This window comes from Orbicella faveolata, unplaced genomic scaffold, assembly GCF_042242905.1.
Source record: "Orbicella faveolata isolate gen_17 unplaced genomic scaffold, um_ofav_v1 contig_12, whole genome shotgun sequence".
Classification (NCBI taxonomy): Eukaryota; Metazoa; Cnidaria; class Anthozoa; order Scleractinia; family Merulinidae; genus Orbicella; species Orbicella faveolata.
The window spans coordinates 24,753,211-24,772,264 of NW_028301539.1; the positions used below are offsets into that span (position 1 = coordinate 24,753,211).

Below are 19,054 nucleotides of genomic sequence, written 5' to 3' on the forward strand. Positions count from 1 at the left end.
CAATAACAACAACAACAAACAGAGTGCATGCCGAACACAGTTCCTTGTTCAAACGATCATTTTCTAAACAAATTGTTACAACTTAGAAACGGCTGTCACCACATCAATAGGACAACTATGGTCGTGTCTTGGGACAATTGTAATATATTCATTTTCTTATGCTAGTGCTATGATGGCGATATCCGAGTTACGTATGAGAAGAACATCGTATATGACGAACACATTCAGTTGTGCCTTAATTGACCACTTTCCATACAAACCCTTTACCAGTTATTTACTTAACTGGAGTTGCTGTGATAAACTAACCGCCAGAGCAAATCAAGCGATTTGACTTTTTTTTTGACAGTCCTTCGGAGGACATAAGTATTTTGACACCGAGTTCTTCAATCGTATTCCACCACGACTAGAAAAGCTACGAAAAGGTGGAACTGAATGGTATTTGTCGCTAATGATGGTGACTAAGTTAATAGAGACAGTCATGCAATAAAGTGAAGATTAACTTCTGTTCACCCGACAAACGGTTGGAGCAGGTCCTGTTTAAATTTAATGTAACGGCAGTCTTTCTAAAGCAGATAGTACTTAGCAGTCCATCACACATAAACGCCAGGTATCTTGCACTGAGATTCTCGATCATTTTAACGCACAATTGCACAGAACTAGCCTACATGACTTGAGTAAATGCTGCAAAAGTAGTGACATTTTTTCATCTATTTCATTCCGCTCCTTTTAAAATAATAAATGTCCAACCGTATACACGCCTCTGTGGACACAAAGGTGGAGAAAAAAAGGAAGAAAATGGTAAATTAAAGTAAAGGTAAAGTTCTATGTCATTTAATTTTCTGCCTCTTTAGGCAGTTGTTCAAAGCATGAATGAATATTATCTTTTCGTCTCCCATGAATATGAGTAAAATGCACATTACCGGAAAAAGGACTGTTTCTGTTTTTGGGGGGGGGGGGGGGGGGGAGAAATCCAGTGTATTGCGGCCTGGAGAGGACATAGGCAATTTGGCTCTTGAGGAGGACAGCAACGATTACATTATGCAACACTTGACAAAGTTAGCTCGTAGAAAGTAAAAACTATGAGTAAGAGCACTTTAACTTCAGTTTCCTCTTGTCAAGACGCTTATTTCCTGGTTACATTTATTCATAACACAAATTTAAGCCGCACTTAAATATAACAATATCAGTCCCATAATATGATTAATATCTTCTGTTGGTTACCACCGAGAACCATTATTTATCATCCATATCATCAAAGCAATTCCCATATAATCCACACCAGACATCCCACGTAGTGAATAAATGGATACGTAAATTACTTGCAGGAAGAATAACCGGAAACCTTCTAAGTAAACGAAATGAAATCCGCAGAAAACATTCATAATGTCATCTTATGGTTCTGAATTCCGTTCGGGCCTATTAACAAGCTGCTTTGTATAGTACCATTTTAGCTATTCTTAGCCGGCTTTCCCCCCAAGTATAATGGTAAAGTTTGCCATGCAAAGGAAATTGATCACAACAGAATAAAAGGCTGTAATTTACATGTTTTTAATCAGCTTTCCATTCTAGTTTCAAAACGGAACTGAAGAGAAAGTCAAAGAGCACCTTTTGTTATTTCTCCTTCGAGGCAGCAAAATCAACTTTAGATCTAACAGACCGAGAGGATAGAAAATCTGAGTTATTTATGTTTAAATATATTTATGTATAGTTCCGAGGTCGCTGTTATCGCTTCAAGTCATAAGAAATTAAAAAAAAAAAAAAAAAATCACTTGATTTTAAACGAGGAAGAAAAAATCGTTCAATAAAAGGAAAACACTTTTAAGAAAAAAAGCATCTTATCTACTCAACGAAAAAAGTTGGCGCAGTGACGTTGTTTAGAGATGCACAATCTAAATATATTTCATGAAATTAAAATCCATGTTTCCAAATTTCCGACTCTTTAAGAACACTAAACAAACATGTTCAATACGGACTTAAAGGTTACACATTTAGTCAAAAAACACGAAACCAGTCAAATGACTAAATTGTATAAAGCTTGCCTCAAAGAAAATCCCTAGATTCGTCGACAAGACGAGACCAGATGGAAGCCATCCAAAGAAGCCCAGCCACAGAATTTCCATCCATTGATTTTGGCTCATTAAATCGAAGAAACTACGCCAGTCAATTCTGGGCGCACTTTGCAATAGAGGTTCCTCAGAGACCCGCTACACGTTCAAGCAAAAAATTAAACATAGCCCAACACAACGCTAGATCCGAGTTCACCTTCGCATCTCTTGTTTTATTGGCAAATAATTCATTGCGTGGATAGTTTATATACGATGGATAGTTTATTATGAAACTAGAAATATTGTATCAATCAATGAACAGTGCTGTTATCGTGCTAACAACTGAGTAAACATAGTTTGTGTAAGAAAAACATCAAAACTTTGCCAACAGAAGGGAAACCGAACACAATAGGAAATAGATAAACACCACTAGAGATCATGTGCTTGTATTTCTGTAATTATCAAAAGCATGGATGCTAAAATATATTGGCAGCAAAAAATTCTCGCCTGACTTTTCTGTAAAATAAAATAACGCCGCTTTTGATTACAATCGAACTAATTCACTTTTGAGGTTTTATTTGATCGTCTTAAAACGCGAGGTCGCTAACAACGAATTGTCATTTCGGAACCCATCTGATAAGATGTATTTAGATTATTACAATTGCAGCTGATTATTGCCGTAGCTCTCGGGTAAACGAATTAAGATGTTTCTGTAATAGCATTGACGGACAACGGTACACAATCGAGAAAATGGTTGGCTGTATATAGAATTTTAAAAACATGCAGTGAAGGCTTCATGAGATCTTTCTTCATCCACTTACGATAACATCATTTCCAGCAAAGCTTTTAGCGAATAGGTCTTCAAGTTTAATCAGAATCCATTGAGAGTACGGAAATGGTCGCAGATCCAATCTTGACCGGAAATCTTAATTATACTCTAGAAAAAGACGCCGTAAAGAGGTTTAGCGATGGAAGCTTAAGAAAGCAATATTAGTTACTTGTTCTTAACGATAAACGCACTCCAGGCGTTTATTGTAGCCATAACGTGAGAGGCGACTCACAAATAACAATGGACTACTTGCTTGGCACATTCTGGCACATGTTGCTCTTAAAGCTTAGAATTGTAACTGGTACTGATTTCTGACGATGCTTTAAGTGACAAATGGACTTGACAAAGTTAGAAATAAAAAACCTGAATAATTAACAAGAGCCTCGTAGGACGGAATTTTCAGCTTGCTTTCTAAATAGGGAAATTCCGTGTACACTTGAACCTGATTTGTGGCTCCAGGCAGAATTTAAAAGGTTATACCTTGGACAGTATTTGCAATTTCTAACAAGGAAATAAAATCCATATTTTGAAATGAAATTTGCGTCAAATGTTCGTGTTTGGCATAAGTAGTAACTCTAATTGGCCAATTGAACAAAGACTAATGTTGTATATAGCTAGTGTTGTGGGTGGTTCATTGTTATTTAGTGTTTGGCAAATGCAAAATCAATATCAAAAATCAGCCAGTGACAGAATCAAGTAAAAAAAGGTATTGAACATCTCTTGAGTGCACAAACCGCGAAATGATCGTCATTTCGGGTCCGTTCTTTATAAGCTATTAGCATCAACATTTTCTAAAGGAAACGATAGAATGTATGTAGTAAAAAATAAAACTGAAACGAATTGCTGATTGTACATTGCCTGCGGTAATCTCAGATTGGAGAATTGCATCAGTAACAATCAACAGGGAGAATTTAAGTTTGGATTGAAATCAGTCTCATTATGATCTCAAGTATGATCACTGCAGGGTTATTCCGACCATCTTAGACCATGGTAATGCAAAAGACAAGCCTCAGAGAGAATCATCTAAACACTTCCATTTTCTCTACTGAGACAAACAATGAAAATGACTCAGTCACATGCAACAATTGTAATCTGCACATGTGTTAAACCCACCAACAAGGTTTGGCTTTTTCTACTCCACATGTATCTCCCCTAATGAAGCTTTAAGCCAGAGGAAGCTAATGGCTTCAAAATGTGCATAAAAGGATTCAATATTTTGACTACAATGCATTTTTTTCATGAGTAATCAAAAGCAGCTTTTCCGCGTAATAAAACAATTTACAGGTATCTCGCGCATTTCCAGATCTCGACGATATTAGCTTAACTATAACTAGCATAACCAAAAATGAAGAGGTTAGCAATAAGTAACTTGCAAAGAACCGCACTGACACAAAAATGAAGGAAAGAGAGGGGCCAGGAGACGGAAAACATCAGTAAGGAAGTAAGGCTACGAAGAATAGCTTAAGATGGAGAGCCGAAGCTGCGAGTACATCACCAATATCAGAATAAAGCCGAAGAAATCATCTAAACGTAAAGAAGTCTAAATATTAAGTCAATCCCATGTATTACACTGAAGGCAATTTTGTTTTGACGTTGATTCCGTAATTGATCATTCCTACTGGGCATTCGCTCTAGAAAGAAAAGCAAGGTCTGTATAGGCAAACGATCGGCAGAATAGAGTTTTCGTTAATCCACCTACAGCTTGGTTTAGCGGCCAACAGCCGTAAAATACATGTAGCTGCATCTTCGGACATGAAAGTATGGAGTTTAGAAGACTTAGCATTCTACATTACACTCGACATTATAGACGTCTATTGTTATCAATGCACGGAACAAAATTGCAAGATAACGAGTAGAATGTTCATTTAGTATTTCACCCCTTTGTTTTAAATCGTTCCTGAAATTTTATCATTTTAATCGTTGAAAATAGCATGAATAATGGGAAAATGACCCTTAATGAACAAAGGAGGGTAGAACATAAGAAATAACTCCAGCTCGGTTCCCTAAACGATGGGGCACTTTATGAAAACAAAAAAATTAAAACTTAATAGAATGAAAACATTTATCGTAACGCGTGTAAAATTCAAATAATCTATCTCCTTCAGCTTGTTGTCGAACTTTAGGTAATCAGTCGTGAGTCTCCATAACATTTTATTGCAGTAGTGGACTAATAACATTTACACGCAAACTAAGCAATACTTTGCTTAATGCATGTATGATGATGTTTTTGTTTTGTTTTATAACTTAGCAGCAATAATATTTGTTGAACTTGAACAGATCTGCTTTTGCGTTTGGCCCATTTGAATGAAATAAAGAGTGGTTATGTATTTTTCGGAAGGTGGAGCCTGATTTCTGCTTAATTTTTGAACAACAAAACCATTGCCGGAGAAATCAAGTGATGGGGAAAAGCAGAATTTGGTGTAAATGCCAATTTCATTCGACTTCTTGATGAAAAACAATCAATTTGGCAACATCTCCATTGATTACATACATGAAATGCGCCGAGGATAAACTTGAGGTTCTCTGTGGTTTGGCGTAGATGAACAACAAAAGGAAATTCAATTTACGGCAATACAACCACAATACTTGCGTTTGACTAGATTTTGTTTTGATTACCACTCTCTTCAAGAAATACTATCTTATTTATATTTCGTGCTATATAAGTCCTGATAAATTCTTTCCATCACGGCGATGTTTCAGGTGATATCATGACTTGCTTTCTAGTCAAACTTGAATATCATAACGGAGTCCGAAAGGAAGAGTTATTAAAATGCTTATTTTCATGAGTTTTTGTTTTGATTTGAATATATCGAGAAACCTCTCAGAAGTCCTAGCCATCTTTAAAGCTTAGAGCGGCTGAATTAAAGTGTTCCACTGGATATAGATGCTGAACGGAATAGCCAATAACTTTGGCACAACAATGACGGAAAAAAATTATGTCTCCCTCAATATATTTCTCTCGTACTTTATGTCTTTGGTGGGAAACAAGAGCAGTATCGTTGGAATAATCACATAATTATATCCAGATTGTGACTACAGGGATGTTAGCAACGATTATCTCCAAGAGAAGTAAAAGAGCTTGCTAACTCAGTGACGCGTTCAGTATTGGAAAATACATGAACTTATCAAGTTTATAATAAACTGATGCTTCATTTTCCATACTGGAGTCCGAAACGCACCGTGCAGTATATTAAAAAATACTGAATGCACGAATGTATTAACTTCAAGTGCATCAAATTACTGTTGACTGTCTCATGCCACCTCAGTTTTATACTTCATAAGAGCGTTATTACTGCGGCTTGAATGTTTGTATAAATCAATTCGCGAAAACTGAAAAAAACCCACAATCTCCTCTCGTACAAAAGAACAAATTACAAATCATTGACCCGTAGAAGATGTCTCGAATATATCGTGAAAGATCTTGAAAATAAATGTGCATCGCAGTAGTAAAATAGCCTATTCATTCATGGACAGGGTAGCATGGGAAAAGACAAATTTTAGCAAACGTCGTGACCAATAAGCGGAACCACAGACTGACAAGCTGACAAATGGAACAAAAACATTGCGGGAACTAAAACTAAACCACGATAAGAACGAAAAGGGAAATGTAAACAATCTCAAGGTATTATATCTCTTCCTTCGTAAATTTTGCTTTTTCTCAGCGGGAATATCAACAAAAAAAGTCAATGTTTCTCTAATCTAGACAGCCAGTCAGAATTCCAGCACTGTTCCAAAATGGTAAAAACATAGTCGCTCAGTGATAAAATTGGTCGCCAATTTGGCGAGCACTTCGATCAACAATACAAATTAATGAGCTCCACATGGTAAAACAAACCTTGAAAAATGCGGGTACCCATCTAAGAAGATTTCTTCACACAACTTTATTTACAAAAATGCCCTGGCTGAACGCAAAGCGATTCCACGTTTACCAAAAAACTAGAAAATGCACAGTTTCTCCTCAACGGATCGACCAACTCAAGCAATATGCACAGGGGATACGTAATCAAAGTATCTCGCAAAATACGACCAATAATCAGAAGAGACCACGCTAGCCAGTCCTAAATGGCATGCGGGAAGAGAGACCTTACCTAAATTTTATCCGGGAAAATACGACAAAAAACAACGCAATAATTGATTACCCTAAAAGGTGTTAGTGGGCTGACAAGAATATTGGTCACTCGCCTGAGAAATTAAGAACCTTCTAGGTTTCCCTTTATGCGCTAAGCGAAAAATTCTTATCTGTCGGAAAACGTAGTCGAAATATTTTGAAACTAAACAGTTTCAAATCGCTGTAACAGTTGATGTTAAGACCCTAATCGCGACAAACGCCCAGTGATTTTAAATGAAGAATGCCAAAGCCCTCTGACAGAATGAGGTCTGACCCCACCTACATCTAAAAGCTCATTTTCAGTTCAAACTTGGATGAGTTAAAAAAGACGCTGTTCCAGTATCAGCAAAACGGACATACCTTTAGCCCACAACAAAGATGTAACCACTTGACGTAAAATATTTGCTAGTTTTCATTTAGTGTTTGGATTAATTTGGGGTTGTCAAATTGAACATCGAGGAACTAAGTAAACATCAATAGCGAATCTTATTTCTGTTAACATGATTTCAAAAATTGGAAGTTTGGCAGGCGGTCAATTTTGAAAATGTGCTAAAAGAAAGGCAATTTATGGCAAAAGAACAGAACAAGAACCCAGACCACTGGATAAACCTTGCATATGTTGTGTCTTGAGAAAAGAAATTTATAAAAACACAAAAGTGAACACATTCTAAATGTTTGTGTTAAAAAAAGCAATCGGTAGCCAAGATAAGAAACTTGTTTGGATTCGCAGAAATTTGCGATTGCCAAGAGATAAAATTGGCCAATGTTCAGTTCTTTCCTTTTGAGAGCCTAGCCTATTGTTTAAGAGAAGAAAACAATCAACAAAGGCGAGGATTTCTTTGTGAGAAATTGCAAGACGCTAGGGGTAAACATAACAAGCAAAATACGAGGCCGTGGATGAGATTGCCACATAAATTGTTACTGCTCAAGTCAAGGGTTGACAAAGTAGAAGTATTGAATTTGGTATGAAAAAGATATTTTCGACCAAATGGGCCCTTGAAGGCCTACAGTAACCTTAACTCTGAATTGAGTGGCCCAGGTTTGAGCAGTGGCTTTGCCCCTGCCCTAAGCATTTCCTTAGGAGAAGGTCAGCCATTCATTTGTGCTAAGGAGGGACTTGCTTAATATGTTTTCAGCTGGTCTTAAAACCACATGAACTGAATACTGGAGATAACATCAAAATATATCATAGCAATCTCACTTGCAGTCTCTAATGATGCAACCCACTCACCCACTTTGGATCTCCGCTTTGCTTTCAAATTTACCATGCAGCAGATACATACCAGCAAGTGAGACGAGTGGAACAGCGGTCATGTCTTGAAAACGGACATGGTAAAGAGAACCCTTTACCGTCACAGTTTCCGAGATGTCATTTTTGACATCAAAGCAAGCACGCTCCAGCGTCATATTCAGGTCACTTGAAAAGCTCTCCCATCTGCCATCACCCTGTGCGGCAGATTCCCACAAACAAGGTAGCTCTGTGTGACGGTGGAAGCAGCTGTTACCAAAGTTACATCTGCCACGTAAGTTAAATCCACAAATTACAGTATCCTTGTCAGTGTTATTATTTGCTTGAATGGAAGAAACACTAATAGCATTTGCTGCCTTAGACATTAACTGTTCAAGTCTGTCACTATCAGAACTTGTGCTCACAGTTCGCTTCCTTTCTCTTGTCTGGAGACGTTCCAGGACTGTAAGTTCACTAATGCCTCCCATACCATGTTGTTTTAAAATTCTTTTATTTTGTGAATTGGAGAAATCGTGTTCTCTATTACACCTTTCACCAAATTTACAAGCACCATTAATGAAATGCTCACACACATGCAGGAAGTGGCACTGTTGACCTCTTTCACAAGTTGCTTTGCTGTTGTAAAATTTACAGATCTCTGGTGGAGAGTGATTAGAACCTGACCTCTGTATCGATGGTGGTGGCATTGGAAAGTTATCACCAGTATTGCTTACTGGGCTCTGTACCAGATTTCTTCGTAAAGGGGTAGTATCTTCTGCTAATTTTTTTCTTAAAAAAGAGAAAACACAGAGAGAGGTTGTTATGGATAGCAGACGTGAATGTTTAAGTTTCTGGAAGCTTCTAGAATGTCAAGTCACGCAATGTTTGAGCCAGAACCCTCTACTGTCACGCTATGGAACAGTTTAGAGCATTGTACTAGATGATGTAATTATGATGTAATGCTACATAAATAGAAGCTCCAAGAACGTTCTAGAATATTAATTAAATGTGTATGGAGAATCAGCTAGATAGTGGTAGTTGTAGTAGTTCTCGGTAGAGACCGAGTGGGAAGGCTATAGAGAGCTATTGTTGTTGGAAAAACTGTTAAGGAAACTTCTTTCAAGGTCAAGTGGATCGAAAGGGGATTTCTTTGGAGACATCGAGATATATCGTGAGTTCGTGTCAGTGGTGGCTAAAGTTTTAGCATTAGGCTTAACTTAGTTTGACAGCAGATTGTATTGTTCAGAAATTGCTCCTTTGTAACGCAGATTATTATTATATAATTATTATAACGAAGATTATTATTATATTACGTATTGTTAAATAAATAAGTTGGTTCGTTGAAGAGCTTCGTAGTATATCTTTCTGTCGGTCGAGCGATACCGTAACAGGGTTAACACAATGCCGAATACATTTTCAATTAATTATAAATTATCAATAAAGTGATTTACAAATTAGCAGTCCAAGAGAATATTGAGGGGTGACAAATGGAAAAACCCTGGTGAGAAGAGAGAGAGAGAGAGGGGGGGGGGGGAACTCCCGTGTGAAAAGTTTGGGGATGCTCACTGCAAAAATTTGGATTAAACCCTTACACAGACCAATCTGGATGTGGCTTGAACTTTAGGGTGGGCCATAGCCTAGCCGTAGTTTTTTGTGCACCTTCGATTGCTGTCACATGAAAACCACTCTCGATGCCATCGCTATGACGTCGAGTGTTTTACTGGAAAATACCGGCACCACTCGTGAAATTCATACGAAACTACATCCGGGACACGGGTGCCATATTTTGCATATTTTTTACCAGTGAAGATAACGATGACGTCATTTCCCAGTTTTCACGTTTGTCTGTGCAAACAGTCAGTTTGTCTTGATAATAAGATGAAAATTACGCGATGGCTTAAAGATATGAATTGTATTGCCTCGTGTTAAAAACAATATTTTACTCACTCGCTGCGCTTGTTCGTAAAACATTGATTTTTTCACTCAGAAATAAAACTAATATCTTCGCGCCGGAGCGTAATGTTTTTAATGTTCTACCCCAGCGTAGCAATCACATACAAACAGGTATTCGTAAAATCGCTCAACGTTTTGTGTAGTAATCACAACGATCACTGCAGCCAACTTACCGATCATACAGAAACCAGGCTTAAAGCAGCAAGCAAGTTACCAGGATATCCGAAATTCCTTTAACAGATTGCTTTAACAGTTCTTCGCCACAAATTCATGTTTCACAAATCAGTAAACTATGAGCCTCTTCATATGAGCCCGGTAACCGGGCTGATTCGGTTATCGGGACGAATTTTGTTGTCTGTTCATATGGAAAATTTAAGCCCGGTCTGCCGGGATAAAATCCAAGAAACACAACCAAAATGGTGGAACATAAACTTGTATCGTTCGCGGCCATCGTAGCTTTGTGGACTCTTGCAACTTTACTAATAAAGCTAATTCGCATACTCCTAAAGTGGAAATACATACAAGACAAAAATGATGCCATTTTGGCTGCTATGTAGCACACGCGAGGCACTTAAATTAAACAATTAAAGATCTAAGTGTCTTTCTAAGAGTTCTTAATGTTCTCTTCTCCTGAATTCAGAAAATTGCACAGAAAATAACTCCAAAGGGAAAGTTCAAGCTTCTATCAGCAAGCAAAGCTTGTCAATTGGCCTCTCCAAAACTACTACTTTTACTTTCACCCTGCCTCAAATGCAGTGGACGCTAAACTTAACCTCCCACCGACACGTAAGACGCCGTTCACTCAGATTGGATCCAGACTTCGAAGGCTGCTGCTTTTCTTGACTTGCGTACCGTTTTCAGACTTGCTTAACAGCTCAAGCTCATCCGGAAGATTAAACTGCTGGACATTCCTGAGGATTTCTAGCTGCGATTTCCAACTCTGTAACGGTAATTGGTGGTTAAGAAAGGATGGGAGATGAATGGATCGGCTCTCTCGATTTTCCGCGTTTACTTAACCTTTGCAAGTTTCCACGGTACCGTAAAAACCATGCAACTGACTTCTTCAATCGGTGCCAGGAAGACGCGCGTTGAAAGTACTCAACCAAAGGATGTTCCGACTCGAAAACAGAGGCGGGACAAACCTTATAAACCATCTTCACTTCCGGGTCTCCGTCTTGAAGACATCCAAGCGATGAGGGGTTCCTAGGCCAATCTTCTTCTGACTTCCAGAGAAACTTCGGCCCCAGTAACCATCTTTGGCAGCTCAACAATGCATTGGCAGTCAACGCTCTTGAAGCGCAATCTCCAGGATTCGCTACACCTTCCACATAGCGCCACTGATCTGGATTTGAGCCCTCTCGTAGTACGGCAACCCGATTGGCAACAAACGTGTGGAAACGCGTACTTTCGTTCTTCACATAAGGAAGCACTGACATGCTGTCTGACCAAAACACGGATTCGCAATTAGGAGGCATCTCCAGCTCTTCCTTGAGCATCTTGTCTTGTCGCACAGAAACGGTTGCGGCCGAGAGCTCTAAACGAGGAACAGAAATAGCTTTCAAAGGAGCAACGCGTGATTTTCCAAACAGGAAGGAACAATGAACTCGGTCCTCATGGCTGACCAGTCGAAGGTAAGTCACTGAACCATAAGCAGCTTCTGAGGCATCAGAGAAGTGATGCAGCTGACTGGATTTAACGGGACCAAAATCCTCTGGCTTTAAACAGCGACTCACAGCAAACTCCGAGAGCTTTGGAACATCTGCTAGCCAATTTTCCCAACGTGCAGCGTACTCAGTCGGGATCTCGTCATCCCATCCTAGCTTAATGCCACAAAGATCTTGAGGGATTTCTTTCGCGGTCAGAACGAACGGTGCCAAGAATCCCAACGGATCGAAAATAGCACTCGCTAGAGACAAGATACCCCTACGCGTTGGTGGACGGGAGCTAATGTTGACTCTGAGGTGGAACGAGTCGGATTCTACACACCATTGAACTCCTAGGGCTCGCTGAACAGGCAACTCGTCCTTCCTTATGTCCATGTCCTTGATGTCCTTTGCGCGCTCCTTCTCAGGGATGGCTTGCAGAACATCACGGCTATTGCTGACGCATTTGGTTAGCTTGAAACCATCACGTGATAGTAAAGTGCATAAACTGCCAACATGCTCAACGGCTTTCTGCTCGCCAGGGAGGGACTTCAAACAATCATCAACATAAAAGTTTCTTTTAACTGTGTTGATGACGTCAGGAGGGAAGCTGTGACGATTATCTTCTGCTGTCTTGCGGAGTGCGAGATTTGCGCAAGCCGGTGATGAAATGGCTCCAAACAAGTGAACTACCATCTGATATTCTTGTAATTCGCGCGCCATGTTGCCATCCTCCCATCAAAGAAAACGCAGAAAGGAACTGTCAGGATCAGGAACTCTCACTTGGTGGAACATGGACTCTATGTCCGCCATAACGGCCACTCTCTCTTCACGAAACCTCAACAGGACTCCTACAAGCGAACTGGTTAGGTCCGGGCCCTTGTACAGCATGTCATTGAGAGACTTTCCCATAAATTTGGCCGAACAGTCAAACACGACGCGGATCTTTCCTGGCTTGCGAGGGTGGTAAACACCATGGTGCGGTATGTACCAGGCGGTGCCCTTCGCGGGGCTCTTCTGATCAGGGGACACTTTGCGTGCATATCCTTTGGAGAGAATGTCTTCCATAAAGGCCTTATAATCTTGGTACAACTTCGGGTCTCTTTCCAGCCTTTTCTTCAACCAAATGGCGCGCTGCCAGGCATGAGCCTTGTTGCTGGGTACAGGCGTTTGGCGATCCTTAAACGGTAAAGAGATTTGATAGTGCCCATTTCTCAATTCCACCGCCTGTTCGGTGATTTGAATAAATCTACGTTCGTCTTGAGACATCTCTGTCTTGCTATCAACGGTGGGATCAGTAAAATCGCGATTGTAGAAGTCTTCTATCATCTGTTGGAGCCGGTGATCGACTTTAGCAACAAAAGTGGATGACCGTGAACTATGGTGACGACGGCGTAAGGGACCATTTACCGCCCAGCCGATTCGGGTTCTTGAAGCATAAGGAGCACCGTCTTGACTGTGTTTGATATCAAGTGGATCGAGAGCCTTGGGAACGTCACTAGCAATCAAAAGGCCAACCTCAGCGTCGAAACGAAGTAGAAAAACTCGTTGCAAGTGGGGCCACTGATCAACGTCGTCCTGAGTTGGAATGTCACTGCTGGACACAGGAATCTCCGGCCTGGTGTAAAGGGTCGGGAGGCTAATCCACTCGTTCTCATCCAAATCGGATACAAGAAGGTCGCGAACCAGGAAGCTGTTGGTGATGCTATTTTTCTTCTCAAGAGTAGACAGGGATATCTTAACTTGCTGACCATTAATCCCGAGCTGCTTCATGAGCGATTCAGTACAGAAACTGGAGTTGCTACCGTTATCCAAGAAGGCGTAGGTGATGACGCTCTTATCACTATCTTTCGCTCTCACTCTAACTGGTATTACGGCCATGCCTGTCCTACGACCCTCTCCCGAAGTCTCACTGTTAGCACTGGTGCCCGTTTTTACCATGTGACTACAAACTTGAGTGCTGATTACGTCCTCCGTACCCACTCCAACGTCGACAGCTGGTCTCTCACGAGGGCTTGTATGTAAAACAGTAGGATGCCAATCCTCAAGGGCGTGGTTTCTGCTACAATAGAAACACCGATTTTTCCCTTGTGAGGGACCCTGATCGATTCCAGATAGCTGAACCTTGCGAGTCTGAGGTCCCTGCTCTCCATCGGCGCGTTGACTTGGCTCCTTTACACCCTGCGGAACCGTCTCACTGGTAGGACCTTCACTATCGCCTACATGTGCTAAGAGACTGAGGTTCTTGGGATTGGATGTCTTGCCAACAGAGGACCGCTGACCAGGCGCCGATCTTACGGTATCGGATATCTTGCCAAAGACTGAGTTGGTTAGTATTCTTGCTTCGCGATCAACAAAGGCAACGAAGTCACTGAACTGTACTGGCCTTAACTGTCTGTCCATGATGTCATCAGCTCAGCGACGCCATCTTTCTCTCATGCTGAAAGGAATCTTGAGCACCAACTTTTGAATGTTTCCTGGCTGATCAAACTTAGAAATGTACTGGCTACCTGCCAATGCGTTCTTGCAACTTGCGAGAAAGACTGAAAAACGATTCAAAGCCACACCATCTTCTGCCTTTATGCTCGGCCAGTCGAGGGCCTTTATCTCGTAAGCGGATGCTATGCAATAATCGTCACCATACTTCCTTCTCAGAAGCCTACGAGCCTCATCGTAACCTTCTTCCGCTGGTAAATGATGACAGGATCTCGCAAGTTCCTTAACGTCCCCTGCGGTGAACTGCTCGAGGTAATAGAGTCTATCAGTACTGCTAAATGTTCTGGATTCAACCAAATTTTCAAAAGCGCGAACGAAGGTGCGGTATTCAGTAGGGTTTCCGTCAAACACAGGAACACGGGGCTGCGGAAGTTTGTTCCTATTCTGATTATACGCTAGCAATTCCATTATTCTATTCTGCTGAAACTGAAGAGCAGTCTGTTGCCGCTGCAAACCAATCGTTTCCTTTCTCAGATCCTCGCCGACTGTACACGCTTGATAATCAAACTGGCCGTAAGGAACAGAATCCATGGACACGCCCTGGCCTGGGTGGTGCACCTCGCCTGGAAAAGATCTTTTCGCGTGGGGGCTGGTACGAGGGGGATCCTGATCCTGGAGCTCTGTCTCCAATTTTAAAGGCTTCACCTCCGGTAGAGAAGGGGAGGTCATTGCTGCGTAGACCCTCTCCTTAGCTGTTGTCTTGACCATTTCGGCTTCGAGGTTAAGGCGTAATTCTTCCTGCTGCAAACGAAACTTTTTCTCTTCGAGTGTTTGGCGCTTTTCGAGCATAGAAATTTCGGCTTTGAACTCGGCAATTCTTGCGGCTTCTTTGGCTCTCGCGGCTGCAACTGATGAAGCACGGCCACCACGTGAACTTGCTCGACTTGAATGTTTTGAAACCTTGGAAGAACCTGAAGGAATTGGTGTGCCAGCACAACTAATTGAATCCTCGGGATTCACCGCCGAATCTACTTGAAGCGATTCAGCTAATAGCTTGTGTTCAATATTAATTATCCAGTCGACGATCTCCTGACGGAACACACGAACCTTTCTCTCTTTGTCTTCAAGATAGCGTTGACCCTCAATAATGGCGTTCTCATCCAGAATTTCTCCGACGTAGTCGCGATGGGCCTCTTTGAATCTTTCAAAAACGTTGTCCAAGTAAGGAAGCTTCTCCTTAACCTCCTGAAGATTATGATCATCAGTAAGCAAGCCAGAAATTTCATTGGAAATGGCTGTTACGGTAGATAGGTGACCAGACCTTGAATTTTTCTTTAAACGAAGTGTTTCCAGGTTAGACGCCTCAAAATCCAGTGAACGGTTTGGTTGTCGCACGCGTGTTCCAACTCGCCGGGCGACAGGATCTGTAAGCTGCTTGCGGCTAAAGCTCATGACGAAACGACATGTCACCAACAATTTTCAACGATGAAACTGCAATAAGCGTAAAAACTCTCTTTGGCCTTTAATAAACAACTCCACAAATCAAAACGGCGTGGTACAAAGAGTGTGCATACGAGCGGCGTAGACACAAATAGCGTGGATACAAACAGCGTGGGTTGAAACTAAAATAGTAAAAGAGCAAAAGTTACAAGTTGCGACTAAGCTAAATTCGAATAAAGAAATAACAAAACTGCAAAACGAGGACTGTGAATTACACTTACATTGTTTCGGCCAGAGAAAACTGTTGTGAAACGGACTGCGAATAACGCGAAGAGACTAGCACGAAAACTAAATAGAACTGCGCTAAGCGCGGACCAAAATGAACTGCCCCAAAACTGTACTGCAAAGTTATGATATGGAAAATACGCTAGGACATGCGGAAAATAAAACTATAGAAACTTAGAAAGGCGCTAATGAAGATGAAACAGCAAAGAAACGCTAACGAGGGCGCGAAAACTGACAGAAAGGAATAAACACCTAAATTGACGCAAAAAAAAGACTAAACAAAAGGACGAAAAGAAGTATAAACTAATTTGCGTACGCAAAGGAAAAACAAATTACGCAAGAACGAATAATAGAAAAAATGTTACACTTGGATCTTACAAAGACAACAGTGTCATTTTTGCTTGGAGGATGCGAAATGATTACAACCAGCTCAGTGAATGTTTCACAATTAAAATCCTACCAAAACAGTTTCACTGACGGACTCCCAAACAACCACTGTCATTTGATCACATCACATTTGAAACTTGTTAAAAAACACAAACTAATTCATTAAATGACTTATTCGTTATTCTTATGGTTATAATTGAAAGGCGCGTAACCAAATTGGACACTCCCTAACTCATGCCTTGCTTAAGAATGTAATTAAAATGAACCCCTACCAATTCCTTTGAGTCGCCTGTTTTTAAAAACACACTTTGAAAACATGGGCTTTCAGTTTTGAGGATGGGCCTACTTTACTTCTAACTTCTCTATAAAATATCCTATAGGTATAGATAACACTATGGGAGTAGATAACAGCGCTTTAACTCTGTACAACAGGCTGTTAACAAAACCCATTTCTCTATAAACCTCAATGGAAGAAGGAGTACAAGTAGCCTACAGGTACATTTATTATTCAATCCTTTGTCAATTGTTTTGCTTTAGTATCTGCTGACTAATGACCGTTTTATTATATTTCCTTTTTTCATGAACAATATTATATGTCCAATTCACATGCAAACGTTTCCAATAATTTTTTTTTGGAATAAAAACACCCACAGACTGGCTTTTATAAGCGTACAAACACAAATATAAGTCGAATATGCTGATGCGATAGACTTGTTTTAATCGGCGCCCTTTGTTAGGAAATTTCCCAAACAAAAGGTGCGAATTATCAACAGTTTACTCACTGTATCCGTTATAATCTTCTTATGGGCCAAAGTTCCTAATTTACAGACAAAATTACCTCGATGATGATTATCGACGAGTTTCGATGTTCTGCAGTCTACTACCGCCATCATCATCGTCATCATCATCATCATCATCATCTTTTATTTGCCACATCATCAACACAAGCATATACAATAATAACAAAAAAGAATTGACGAGGCGAGGAGACTTCTATATTGGAAGCCACGTCAGTTGTTAATATAGTAGTTTTAAGTTTTGTGTCCACGGCATGACCAATTCAGCATTACTTACAGACTGAATTACTTCTACAGGCTGAATCACATCTTCAGGCTGAATTACCTCGTCGTTGATCATCGGCGAACTTTTGGATCCTTTCTTATAGAGAAAGAGTTATCGGGTAGTAGCTTTTTTCTCGACTCGCGATTTAATTTTTTTTTACTGCACAGGCAGTCGGTATTACTTCGCCGAAGATCTTCGGCGAGTTTTAATGCTCTTTCTTATTTTGTGCACTCCAGTTTCTTATCGTATTCTTCTGGACACCTCGCTTTAGGGAACATTGCCCGGGAATAAGGAATGATGTTTCATATCTACGCTGATGATTCTCCGATCGATTTTTCAATACGCCTGAGTTGGTTAACTGGATGTCCTCTAACAAATTAAAGTTGAAATCTGATGAAACATCATAATTTCCTCCCAGGCCCTAGTAGTTCGGCCGCTTAATATCTGCGATGACCAGATCAGAGCTTCGATTTCGGCTAGAAATATTAGTGTGAGTTTTGATTCTGATAGGAACTTTGAGTAGCATAAGTGTTGCATCTTTCTTTCACATTCGCAATGTATCGCGTATAAGAAAGTACTTAACCACGGAATGTATCATGTTTTAGTTCATGCTTTCGTCACGTTTAGGTTGGATGGCAGGAACGCGTTATTGCACCGACTTCTAAAATAACTTTTGCAAAACCTTAAGCTGCTATAAACTGTGCTGCTCGTCTAATTTTGGGTACAAATAAGTATGATGATGTCACTCCAGGGTCGATCGGGCTTCATTAACTCCCATTTTGCAAGCGTATTGTTTTTAAGAGCCAGTGCCCATAACTATGGACCAAACAACGGCACAAGTCGAAAAATCGATTTTGCTCATTTTTTGCCCATAGATTGGCTCTAGCTAGTAAACAAACGGACCATAGTTAGTTTCTGCTAATGCAGCTTTTTTGGGGAGAAATTTGCGAAAAACTATTTTGCCTCGATTGAGCTCAAAATCTGCTTCCTGTTATGCTAAATTTTCTGAAAATTTGGTTGCTTTGCGCGTCGCACAGCAGCTACTTAAGAGTGAATGCCTATAAAAATGGACCTAAATCGCCTATCAATGGCACAGGTCGAAATATTGATTTCGCTTGTATTTTGTCCATAGATAGGTCCTAGTAAGAATAGAAACGGACCATAGTTAGTTTCTGCTAATACAGCTTTCTTTGGTAGAAATACGCCAAAAACGATTTCGACCCGACTGGGCACAAAATCTACTTCCGGTTTTGCTGAATTTTCCGAATATTTGATTGCTTCGCGCTCCGCAGAACAGCTACTTGAGAATCTTTCAATGGATTTTATATTCAGTTCAGGTCTTGGTAGTATGACTGAGCGAAAAATAAAATAAATCAAAGTTAGTTTTGAGCCCGAAAAGAGGTAAAATTGAAACGCAAAATTTTACAGTATGTCGCAAGAGAATTATTGCTTAAAAACATCGCCATATTTTTCTATGGGCTATAACTTTAAATACCATAAAAACACTTTCTACGGGTTAAATATACACCCACCTGTTAGGATATCAAAAAATATCTCTGGGCAAATGATTTCAAGTCGCCCGCCTTGGCCTGTGTTTCTCATAGATTTTGCCCAAAATCCGCCGTTGGAATGTAAGCA

At 40.4% G+C, this 19,054-nt stretch overlaps 3 protein-coding genes across 5 annotated transcripts in view; all 3 read right to left on the reverse strand.

Annotated features, from left to right (window-relative positions):
• Nucleotides 1-19,054, reverse strand: part of LOC149117296 (uncharacterized) — a 138,634-nt gene that overhangs the window by 66,276 nt on the left and 53,304 nt on the right. The gene's annotated exons all lie outside the window — the stretch shown is intronic.
• On the reverse strand, nucleotides 10,966-12,529 carry LOC149117298 (uncharacterized). The gene is made up of 2 exons (XM_089281255.1): nucleotides 11,306-12,529; nucleotides 10,966-11,103 (listed from the first exon to the last, which is right to left on the reverse strand). Exons 1-2 carry the CDS (start codon nucleotides 12,527-12,529, stop codon nucleotides 10,966-10,968), a joined length of 1,362 nt encoding a protein of 453 aa, XP_089137381.1.
• On the reverse strand, nucleotides 12,545-14,209 carry LOC149117299 (uncharacterized). The gene has a single exon (XM_089281261.1). It carries the CDS (start codon nucleotides 14,207-14,209, stop codon nucleotides 12,545-12,547), a length of 1,665 nt encoding a protein of 554 aa, XP_089137387.1.